Genomic DNA, 11435 nt, shown 5'->3' on the forward strand with positions numbered 1-11435 from the left:
TCCATTTTTTAAACATTTTTAATGAAACCAAATGAATTTAGAATCTGAGCTTCTGGAAGAACCACTTGTTTTTGCCAGTCTTGTACCTGGAAACAGAACAAACAGGAATTCAGCACATTTTTGACAGATAACAGATAACGTTTAAGACAAAACAAAATCCAGGACACTCACCTCTCCTCAAACTTGATCTTGGCCTCCCGCCTGGCTTTGCGCTTGAGAGCAGGATCCCTGAAGACGTCCTTGTTGACAACAGTTTTGTCCAGAGGAATGTCCACAGAGTATCTGAAGGAGAAGAAGCGCAGCCATGAAAACATGTCCAACATCTGTTTCAAACTCAAAGCAACTCACAGCAGATTCTTCAAGTGTTTCACATGATAAACATGTTTAAGTCTGATGCTGATGTTCGCTTTTATTGGCATCATACAAAGAAATTGCATCACGTTACAAAGCTTCTGTGCAGCTGATCGAGAGCCATGTAGCTCCTACAAGCACTCCTCCTCAGTCTCCCTTAATGGACCGAACAGCTCGTTAATCAGATGTGACGACAAAACTGAGACTGATTCCTGCAACTAAACTGGACAATTTGACTTTTTAATCCTTCATTTCAGAAGGAAAATAATCAAATCTAGAGCTGAAGCAATTAGCTGATAAACACAAAGCATGACAAGCTCCAATTTGATTATAGTTTACCCGTTTTAGTCATTTCACACAAAAACAGTGAAAAAATACCAACCAGCTGCATCTCACAGTAAGATATGTTGCATTTTTTTGTTGCCATAAATGAGTGTAAACTGAATATTTTCAGTTTTAGACTCTGAAGACATCAGCTCAGCAACATTGATGTTTAACGGACTAAATCTGATCAAATCCAGCGCTTGTTACCCATGACATCACCATCTCAAATCCAAACTATACACAAGACTGAATACGTAGCGTGTTCACTCTGAAAAGTGATGAACCGTTGTGGAGAAACATCTCCAGAAGTATAAAGAATGTAATGTATGGATGTCTGAGGCTGCTCAGATTGTGCCTCTTTCTGCTACTAACAATCGATTAATAATCAGGATGCTGCATAGATTTTCAGCAGTCCAACAGTCTTAGATTTGTATCTGCCACATTAAAGCTGGGTTGCTTTCATGGTGTTGTTATGGCTGCCGGCCCTTCCTCGTTTGTGTTTTATCTTTCATGTAATTGGCAGTGTGCTGTCGCCAGATGGGCAGAGACAAGTCTCAAGACAAATCTCTCCAGAGCCAATAGGACATCTATTTAATTTGGAGCAGCCCAGTTGTCAGGGCGGCTGTAGTCAGTGCACCAGTTTTGTTATTCTGTTGAAGATGGTTTTATTGGTTTCATCAGCTGTACACTATTTCCATGAGATCTTTTGTCTTGTATGTTGAGTTAACCAAGCACCCTTATGCCCTGTTTTCCCTCTGTTTTCAGTTTTGTTGGTTTTTGTTAAACTCTGTTAATAAATTATTGTTACTTTTAAACTAATTACATCTGGTTTTGTTGCTTCCCTTTTCCCTTCAATGAGCTGGGTTGTAACGGCTGTGAACGAAATACTGATCAGTTCACCAACAAGGCAATGATTGGTGGTTTTCTGAGCAAGTATGTGACGAACAGAAGCAACAAATACACCAAGAATGAAATGAATGTAGTTCAAAATTTAAGCTATAGGCTTTCATCCAATAATTCCTCCCCATTCAAACAGTCTCCTGCACAATAAGGTAAGGTCAGCTCATGTTATCCTGACATTGTCTATGCACAACAAGGCTGTTGCTTCTTGAATCCTGGACATCAAACGAACAATTTCAGTCTTTTAAAGGACAAGAGCTTGAAGTCACAACCTTTTTGACTACACAGTACATAACAAAGCAATAATAAACATCACAGGACACAAAGTTGGACTCTCTGCACTGACCTGGTGGGCATGAGGTGGTTGTAGTTGAACACCTTGACGAAGGCCTTGATCTTGGACCTCTTGGCGATCTTCTTCTTGCCCATGGTTGTGGTCACCTTACGGGGATAGCGGTCGATGCCTGCGACCAGAGCATGGCTGTATGGACGGTCAGTGGTTCCATCATCAATGTTCTGCAGAGAGACAAGACGATTGTGATATCAGGTAAAAGAAGAGTCTGTTTCAAACCAGATGACGGAGGGTCTGAGTGAAGCTCATGAAAATCAGGACAATCACACAACATAGGCCACATGAATATAAAAAACACCGACAACAGCTCAAACCCTGGACCAGATGTATGCAGTGAGGCCATTAATCGATCAGACTAAACATGCTTTTTACTGACGAAGCTCAAGCACAGTGAAAGTACTGAATCCTGAGCTATTTCTGTGCGTTTCTGTCTGTTCAACAATGTGATCATCTGTCTGCACAGGCTAGTGTGGGCCTATTGTTGTATGAACACAACTGTCAACATTGTTCTGTGCATACAGACAGCAATTAAGAATTGGCCCTTATTTACCAATAATACCTTATATATCCTACATTTCAACCATTTGTGCTTAGCTGCAATGCAGTTTGAAATTGAATAACTGTTGAGCTAAAATTCCAGCAGTTCTGGAGTCATGACATCTAAATGAAACCAAGAGTTTATGATTGTTTTGGTGTCACATCATGTACAGAAGTCCTGACATTAACTTAATTTTAAGCACATCAACTCTACACATCTAAACATATCCAGTGAGTTATTCTGTGTCTTTCACAGACATATCATAGTCCATGTAGCAGCAGCAGCAACCATCCACCAGATGCAGGCTTTACCTTGACGATGACTGCTTTGCGTCCGGCGTAGCGTCCAGCTAGCACCATCACCACCTTCCCAGGCTTCATAAACTTGCCCATTTCTGCCACAAAGAAAAACCTCGGTTTAACGACTTGTCGGAGCAGCAAATAACAACACTACAGACGTAAATATAGTCCAGTTAAACAGCGAAATCTGGGGACGTGTTTCAAGATTTAGCCTCGTTGTCTCTGCCTGTGTAGTGGCTAAGTTAGCATCAGGCTAGCATGAACTTACAACTGGCGAGTGGCTTTAAGAGCAATTTCAGGATATAAATGTCACTGTTCAAACTATATAATCGCTGGTTAAGATACAATAGGACTGATGTAGCACAACAGGAAGCCTGAACATATCAAATAATAGGCTTTAACAGTCGGTGGAAGGAAGCTGCCATGTTGGAATGGGCTCAGAGGCGACGAAGCGCCGCAGAAATTTGACAATTTTCTTCATTAATCCAATAAAAACTGTGAAAATAACAAATAGGTCTGAACTAACGGAGTCTCTGCAGCAGCCGTGCATCGACAAAAAACTCTAAAATAAGTCAGATCATCAGGGATGGAGAACGATTTTTTGAGATGAAACTCACTTACTGGCGCTGACTGCGATTCCGCTAACAGAAAGGAAGTACGTAACGTTCGGGGCCCCTTTGACCCACACGTCTTCTTCTATTGAGTAACCACTCCAGCATTTATGTGCATTACCGCCACCTACCGGACTGGGGCGGAGAGCGAGATTGGACCAGTATACTATGTTTTATAGAATTCAAATGGACCTAATGATAATATTATTGTCAAATCCTGTCAAAACAATATTCTCTTTTAAAAAAAAATAATCTGGCTAGTTTACATATAATGGTTAACATCTTACAATATTACAAATAATATTGGAAATTAAGTTTAATTTAGATTCTATAATGTAATATATAATACAAACTGGTCTGACTGATTTAAATATTAATGTAAAGACTCCACAATGTTATACATACCGTAAACATACCTGAATAATTTTAATACTAGCGTTAAGATTCTACAATAGTAAACATAAAATTAACGTTGATTATTTTAAATATTAGGATGAATATTATATAATACGTTATATACAATATTATACAGACAAAGCAATGTCTTACTTTGAAATTAATATTTGATTAACTCATGTCAATAATATGGATGTTTCCTGATCTCTCCCATCTCCTGACTTGGTAATAATTTAACATGTACATTAAGCTTATTAATACTAGAAGATGCACATTTCATTTTTAACACTTCAGGAGTATTTTAAAGGGAGCAGAGTAAGACAACGATGCCTTTTGAACTCTTGTTTAGCGTAATTTAATGTTCCTGTGTATTTAATGTTATGTTAATGTTATAACAATGGTCTAATTCAGGATGTTCTGTGTCAGATGTGTCCCAATAAAGTTTTAAAAAAGAGGAGAAAGTAAAAAGTTGTCCTTTGTCTCTCCGTTTCTTAGACTTCATGAGCCTTTTTCTAACTACATTCTGAAAAACGAAAGACATGAGCACTCGAACGCAGCACAGTGGTTCATTTATTACATTTAATTTGTTTACAGTTGCAGATATGCATTAAATATGATAAAAAAACCAAAACAAACACAATTCATATCTCCCAAATATATTATCTGTGATTACAGTGATTAAATAAAACTGAACATAAATAGAACAATTCAAATGATCCAGTGTTTCTGTTGTTCCCAGACTGAAGTGCTACAGTTACACTACAGCAGCTACGTTAAGTAGTGTTTGTACATACTTCACTGTTGAGCTACGCTATCCAATAAATAAATAAACATGTCTTTACATGAATCACAACACAACAGCTGAACAAAACACAACTAAAAAAAAAATGGGAAAAGAATAAGGAAAATATTATGTGGAATAAATTTGACCGATACTAAACATAAAATAAGGTGCACTCATGTCACAAAGTGCACTAGTACAGAATCAGGATTACATCTCAGGAAATACCAACAAAATAAACCAACGGTAGATATAAACGAACCTCAGTTTAATAGCATCTACGGTTTATACATTCAGTTATTAAGGATATGATACGTGCAGCTCAGCCTCAGGAAGATAAGAAAAAAAAAATCAGCTGAAATAAAACTAAACATCCTACAATCCTGTTAAATACGGGACATAATTTTTTATCAGATAAGATCGCCGTCAGTGGATTGAACTACACCTGGAAGATGAGAAAAGCAGCAGTTCATACAGGGTCAGTTTACACACCTGAAACACCGAAATAGAGTCAAGACAGAAGCCTCATTTGCCACAGGTGGTAGCTGCATATTTGTAGGCGACGTTACACAACACAACTGTGAGATACTTTTCTTTTCGACTTGACCTGAGTGCTGCTGTTTCGCTTCACGATCAACAAATTTGCTACACATGATTTACCAGCTGAATAATTCATTCTGCGACAGAAGCCACTGCACTTTTCACTACGAACAAGCACCAGTGCAAACTCTGGGTTTACTGTGCAGGAGCCACAGTAGAAGTAAAAGGTTCTGTTCGTTCGTTTTCTTCTTGGATTGTCTGACTGGAAACCACGTTACAGTACTGATTACTGTACGACTTCTTCCCACTGTGTTTGCTGCATAGGTCAGAGCGCCAGCAGGGGAATGAGACTGTGAGATGAGCACAGGTCAGGAAGGCTTTACTAAAGGTGAGGTAAACTCGAACTCCACTCTAAGGCATGTTTGCAGTACAAGTAGCGCTGTCTTCCTGATGTTTTGGCATTTTCAACATAGACAGATATGCAGATGAACACAACATAATCATCCATGCATGTACTGTAGACGTCACATACTTGCACTTCACTTTAGACGGGTGGCTGCTTGAATAACCTTGAAAAGGCTACATACTTGAAGCACACAGTCATGCTTTTGGTCCTGAATGCTAGTTTAGCTGATAAAATACTTCAATTCTGAGTTTTTCTCAGAAAGCGTCCTTGATGTTCTTGAGCTGCCGAACAGCCAGGTCCACTGGGAGGTTGAATCTGAGGTGGCTGATGCGGCCCAGGATGCGCAGGGCTCCTTCGAAGCCGGTCTGGGCCATGTAGCTCCAGGAATGGTAGTGCGGGTGGATCAGGGTGCCGGACTTGCAGATCAGGTTGAGCCACGACACCAGCCGCTGCTCGTTCAGAGCCATGCACACCAGGGCTTTGAACTCGGTGTCCGGGCCTCGCTTGAAGCGTCCGTGCTCCTTCAGCACAGTGTGAATGGCCCACAGGAGAGACTGCTTTGGGGTGACGGTGACTGGGCCGCCGCCCACAGGCAGGCTGAACGACTGAGACAGCTGGCGGGCCGGAGACTCCACGAAGGCCTTCCCGTTTTTGGACTGGTAGTACTTTACAAACAGTTCCCATGGGTGCATGGTCTGTGGGGCCGATCTGTAAGGCAGGAGGCAGGAGATGGGCGCCAGCACCAGGCTCATGGTCTGTGACGGTGAAAAGAGGCCGTGAGCCAACAAGTCTTTCAGAGCGATCGCCAGCTCCTTCCTCACGGACGTCGTCAGCTCGTCTCGGGCTCCCAGAGTGGAGCTGCTGGTGTAGCTGACCACGTGTTCGACGGAGGGATGTCTGCGCGAGCCCAACACCCGAACCTTCTCCACGGCCGTCTCCAGGCGCTGCAGCAGAGGCCCGTAGTCCTGCCCGGCCGACTCCTGAGGCCACATGCTCTGGGGGATGTGACCGGCTCCGCAGCCAAACTGGCTCGCAGCGAAGATCTGCAGCACGGCGAGGGCCCTCTGGATCAGCTGCAGGCCGGTCTCTCGCATCTTCTGGGCCTGCTCCGGGTCCACTGCAGGGAGAGCAGGAGAACCAGGAGAATTTACTTTAACTAAAACGCAGGAAGTAGGACCTTTCCATAGCAGTTTTTAAAAGACAGGAAAATTCCATTCAGATGTGATGGTATATGTTATAAGTCATTCCATCTAAAGTCATCAAATATTTAGAACAATTTCTGCTCGACCATCTGATTAACTTTAAATTTTTATAGCATAAAAAAATGGATTTTATAAAGATATTTGTAAAATGAATGCTTGACACATCAAATACTTTTATATGTATTTTTGTAACCAAGTATTTCATATTAAAAAGTATTCTAAATGTTTTGTTCAGTATTAAAGGTTATTAAGGTTCGAGTCTTTAGTGAAACACTGCAAAATACTCTAAAAGGCAAAACATTGTATTCTGGCAGGGAAGCGTGGCTAAAAAAATGATTTACTAATTGCAGAAACATTTGGTAGTTTAACCACAACAAACATTTGATGTAAAATGACTGACCTTTCTTCTTCACTCCTGGAGCGCTGGTGTTCATCCCTGCTGCTTGTGGCTGCTGGCTGTTTGCACCATCTGACAGGAGAGGGTTCCCCACCTCATCTTTTGGAAGAAAATGCAAAGTTACCGAATACAGGCAGGGAGGCATTGCAATGAAAAATGACCAGAACTCAGAGGAAGCTCAGAGGCCTGCGTACCCTGGATGAAGTTGATAAACATCTCCAGGTCCCTGATCTGGGTCTTGAGCTGATCCACCAGCTGCTCCTTGACTCTGGCTGGGTTCACGATCTGAGCGATGGCGGCGTCCACTCTCTGCCTCAGCTCCTCGGGCGACAAGTTCCCAATGTCCTCGTTCAGGTTCACATCCAGCTTTTCAATCAACTCATCAATGATGACCTGGAAAACATAAGACTGAAGGTTAAAGGTGTTATCACTGTTTCCCAAAAGTTTAGAATTCATTTGCAGTGCCTTGAAGTTGTAAATTTGATTTTAAACTTGCAGTAGCTGATGTGTTTGTCCACTTGAGGGCAGCAGAAACAAGTTGTGACACACCTTTACCTTTTAAAATGACAAGCTTGCTGGCAGTTGCTTATTCACACTTTCAACAGACGGAGAAACATTAACATTCATTTGGAGTCATGTTTCAGTTCACAAGTCCAATGAAATGCTGCTACTACAAGAATTGTAGTGATGCATCCTCTCAAAACAATACATCAAGTTTGTCCATAATCAAAATGTGATTTATTACACACACTGATTCAACCTGCACATGTTGTGGAGCAGAGTTTAAAAAAAAACTGTGTGTCTCCTCAGAAATCAGTAACACCAGGAGCTGGGTAACCTTGGCTTTCCTGATTATAACCTTCAGTTATGCAAACAAGGAAGTTCCACTTGGTGCTTGGAAGAATAAATAAAAAGCAGTGCTACTGTAGACGCATAAGACCTTTTACAGCTTTGGGGCCACAAGCTCCTTATTAGGGGAGGTTGGTAATGTTGTTCAGCTAATCTACACTTCCTAAACAAAACCAGTAATAACAGAAAAATAAACAGCTATATACATATATACTTAAGCCTGAAGCATTTCGGCATTTTTGTTTGACTTGTTTGACTGTTATGAAACAGGTAAACATCACATTGTGTGCTTAACATAACACACAGGCCACTGGGGACACTTCAAGTGTGACGGAAACTGTTTGTAAAGAGCATAAAAGAAGGTGGATCAGAAAACCTGTAGCTTATTCTGGCACTATGCATCAATATGTGAGAGGATTTTTGCATTTCCACAGTCCCACCTTCTGTCTCTCCATGACGATGGACTGCGGCACCGAGTCGTAGCTGCCCTCCTGATAGGCGAAGCGCTCCAGATCATCCAGCTGTGTCTTCAGCTGGAAAATGAGATCCTTTTGTTTCTCCCTCTGAGCCTCCAGACGCTCCCTCTTCTCCCTCTCAGTCTGACCGGAGAAACACACACAACAGTTTTAATTACAACAGAGAAGAACTGCTGAGCGACCACATTAGGTCCTGACCTGTGGGAGCTTTGCAAACATTAATATCAATATTTAAAGAGGTAAATCTACAGCTTGTTGCAGTTGAGATGCATTAAAGACGGTTGAACAAACACGGAAAGTAAGGTTAGGATTTCTGCTGGTCTGGGAAAGAAAAATGAAAAGAATAATTGTAGAAATGTAATCTGGAAATACAGCATTGTTTCTTTGTAAACCTTTTGGTGACTCCTCAGACGAAACTAGAATGCAAAAGTATTCATACTCAGATTTTCATAAGATCTTAAAATGAGATCAGATGTTCAAAGATATGACGAGAAACACATTTAGAAACATGTACGCATTAGTTTTGTGCAGGTTATCATATAAAATGCACAAACCAGACTCTCAGAGACGTCATCATACTCACCAGGTCCTCCTGCATGTAAAGCATGTGACAAAGGAGAAAGAAAGCCCTTTAGGTAGAATGAATGATGAGTAGTATTGTCACATTGAATGCAGCTAATGAGGCCACAGACAAAACGCAAAACGAGGCAGGGAGTAAACAGCAGCAGGTTGCTTCAACATCACTGTGTACACAGAAGCCTTCATTAAACAGATAGTGATCTGCTGCAGGCATTTCCATTGAGCCTGTACGTCTGTGAGTCACACACTTGTGGCAGAAAGAAGCATTTTCCAGCAGAGATAAGCGATCTGTAGGAACAAAACCCAGGTGGGCGCAGCAGCCCGCCGTGACGCAGTGTGCACACATTAGTCAGGTTTAATCAGGGAGCTCGCAGCCGCTGAATCATTTCTGTTCATGTGAGCAGGTTTACCACCACAGAGACTCACTGCCTTTGGATCTGTGCAGGTTTATGTGAGAGTGAAGTGTCCACGTGTGAATTTGTGCAGATATGAGAGTTAAATATCTCCATGAGGATTGTTAAGTAAATGCTGACAGGGGCTTCAGCCAACCAGTTTCTTCCTGTTGACTGAGCTGATAATTATTTCCTCAATTTATCAACCACGACTGGGACTGGATAGTAAATACTTTGGATGCATTATTTCTCTCATATTTTCTATTTTTAACAAAATAAAATAAATAAATCGTCAAAGTGTGCAAACCCTCGAGCGTGATGTTTTTTTTAATACAACATCCATCCATCCATCCATTATCTATACACCACTTAATCCTCACTAGGGTCACGGGGGGGCTGGAGCCTATCCCAGCTGACTCAGGGTGAAGGCAGGTTCACCTGGACAGGTCACCAGTCTATCACAGGGCTACACTTAGAGACAGACAACCAAGCACACTCACATTCACACCTACGGACAATTTAGAATCACCAATTAACCTCAACATGTTTTTGGACTTGTGGGAGGAAGCCGAAGAACCCAGAGAGAACCCACGCTGCACGGGGAGAACATGCAAACTCCACACAGAAAGGTCCCGGGTGTTCTCATCGGGATGCGAACCGGCGACCGTCTAGCTGTGTGACAACGGTGCTAACCAGTGAGCCACCTTGCAGCCCCCTTAATTCAACATTATATCACTTATGACTTATTATTGCTCAAGTGTGAAGTCACTTTACCTGCAAATGACTTGTCTAAAACACATAAACAAGTAATTAACTGTCAGTACAACAGTTGAAAAATACTCTCTTACAAGCAAGAGTTATGTATACTTAGGTAAAGTACAACCGTGTTAGCATCAAAATATAAAATATAATGCTTGTATATTTCTAAATAATGTACACTATCAGATTATAACTGAGTTTGAATGTTCAAGCTGGTAAAGGTGATTTGCGGGGTAGTTTTGGAATCTCCTCTTGGGGATCAATAAAGTATTGCATTCATTTATGATGTTATGTAATAATTGATTTCCTGATTATATTTGTATGATAAAACAAAATCTGTAAAACAACTAAAGTGATGTGAAGTAAAAATTGCAATATTTGCCTTTGAAATGCAGTGCAGTGGAAGTATAAAGTAGCAGTAAATGGAAACGCTCAGCTAAAGTGCCAGAACTTCAAATTGTACTGAACCCTATTCAGGACTTTCATGTTGACATTCGTAGAAGGTCTGTCAGGGTCCACTAGACCCCAAGAAAGAATATGTCCAAAATATTTGTTGGTATTCATTATAGATCGTTACACTATGTTAAATACATTTTCTGTCATTTTTGTAGGGTTTTAATCGCTGACATATCAATACATCATAAATAACACTGGAGGGAAAGCACTTTAGCTCAGCAGCTGTAGCCTTAAACATGATGTATAACCATAGACTGTATGTGTATAACACCGACATGAATGGTTGGACTAATATTTGTAATATTAAGGACCATCAAGACAGTTGAGTTTACATCAGGAGTATTTCAAACATATGTTCATGACACCAGGGTTCTTTGTGTTGACATTGAAGCTCAGATGCGGTTAAACTTTGCGCTCTAACAGCAGGATCTCACCGAGTTCTCCAGCTGCTTGGCGTCCTGAGCCCTGCAGCCCACCACATGCGGGCAGCCCCTGAAGGCGAACTCCTCCAGCTCGGCCAGCATCCTCTCCTTCTCCTCGCTCTGGGCGTGAACGATCTGCTTCAGTCGGAACTGAACCTGAGCGAAGTGCGAGGTGAGGGCGAGCAGAGAGGAGTTCAACAAGTCCTGCTCCTCCTCCAGCTTCCTCATCCTGGCGGCCATTTCCTCCTCGGAGGCCGGGGACGAGGCTCTCTGCCGGGGCTGGCCACCGCTCCCACTCCCGCTCTCATCCTCCGGGCTGGCCACAGCGCCCACCGGTGCCCACCGCTCCCCTGCGCCGGCCAACACAGTCTCGCTGTCGGAGGCTGACAGCTCCTCTGTGGACAT

General features: G+C 42.0%; 2 protein-coding genes across 3 annotated transcripts; both read right to left on the reverse strand.

Moving 5' to 3' along the window:
- On the reverse strand, positions 1 to 3463 carry rpl27 (ribosomal protein L27). Of its 2 annotated transcripts, none has more exons than XM_008304891.1 (5): positions 3386 to 3463; positions 2777 to 2859; positions 1922 to 2091; positions 172 to 282; positions 1 to 86 (listed from the first exon to the last, which is right to left on the reverse strand). In XM_008304891.1, exons 2-5 carry the CDS (start codon positions 2855 to 2857, stop codon positions 38 to 40), a joined length of 411 nt encoding a protein of 136 aa, XP_008303113.1. In that variant the 5' UTR covers positions 2858 to 2859; positions 3386 to 3463; the 3' UTR covers positions 1 to 37. The 2 variants fall into 2 exon arrangements, with proteins under 2 accessions (XP_008303113.1, XP_008303115.1); XM_008304893.1 differs by having other exon boundaries at positions 3382 to 3411.
- Positions 3464 to 4338: 875 nt separating this feature from the next.
- Positions 4339 to 11435, reverse strand: rundc1 (RUN domain containing 1). Its single transcript, XM_008304894.1, has 5 exons — positions 11043 to 11435; positions 8387 to 8545; positions 7292 to 7490; positions 7101 to 7196; positions 4339 to 6615 (listed from the first exon to the last, which is right to left on the reverse strand). The coding sequence occupies exons 1-5, from the start codon at positions 11433 to 11435 to the stop codon at positions 5753 to 5755; spliced, it is 1710 nt and encodes a 569-aa protein (XP_008303116.1). The 3' UTR covers positions 4339 to 5752.

The sequence above is a fragment of the Stegastes partitus genome, unplaced genomic scaffold, assembly GCF_000690725.1.
Source record: "Stegastes partitus isolate 25-593 unplaced genomic scaffold, Stegastes_partitus-1.0.2 Scaffold2346, whole genome shotgun sequence".
Classification (NCBI taxonomy): domain Eukaryota; kingdom Metazoa; phylum Chordata; class Actinopteri; family Pomacentridae; genus Stegastes; species Stegastes partitus.

Coding starts and splice junctions, on each gene's coding strand:
- rpl27 (XM_008304891.1), bottom strand. CDS start 2,857: ATGGGCAAGTTTATGAAGCCTGGGAAGGTGGTGATGGTGCTAGCTGGA. Junction 2,092..2,776: donor GCAAAGCAGTCATCGTCAAG/GTAAAGCCTGCA, acceptor GTCTCTCTGCAG/AACATTGATGATGGAACCAC. Junction 87..171: donor AAGATCAAGTTTGAGGAGAG/GTGAGTGTCCTG, acceptor TTCTGTTTCCAG/GTACAAGACTGGCAAAAACA.
- rundc1 (XM_008304894.1), bottom strand. CDS start 11,435: ATGTCCACAGAGGAGCTGTCAGCCTCCGACAGCGAGACTGTGTTGGCC. Junction 8,546..11,042: donor CCAAGCAGCTGGAGAACTCG/GTGAGATCCTGC, acceptor TTCTCCGGTCAG/ACTGAGAGGGAGAAGAGGGA. Junction 7,197..7,291: donor GTTTATCAACTTCATCCAGG/GTACGCAGGCCT, acceptor TTCTTCCAAAAG/ATGAGGTGGGGAACCCTCTC.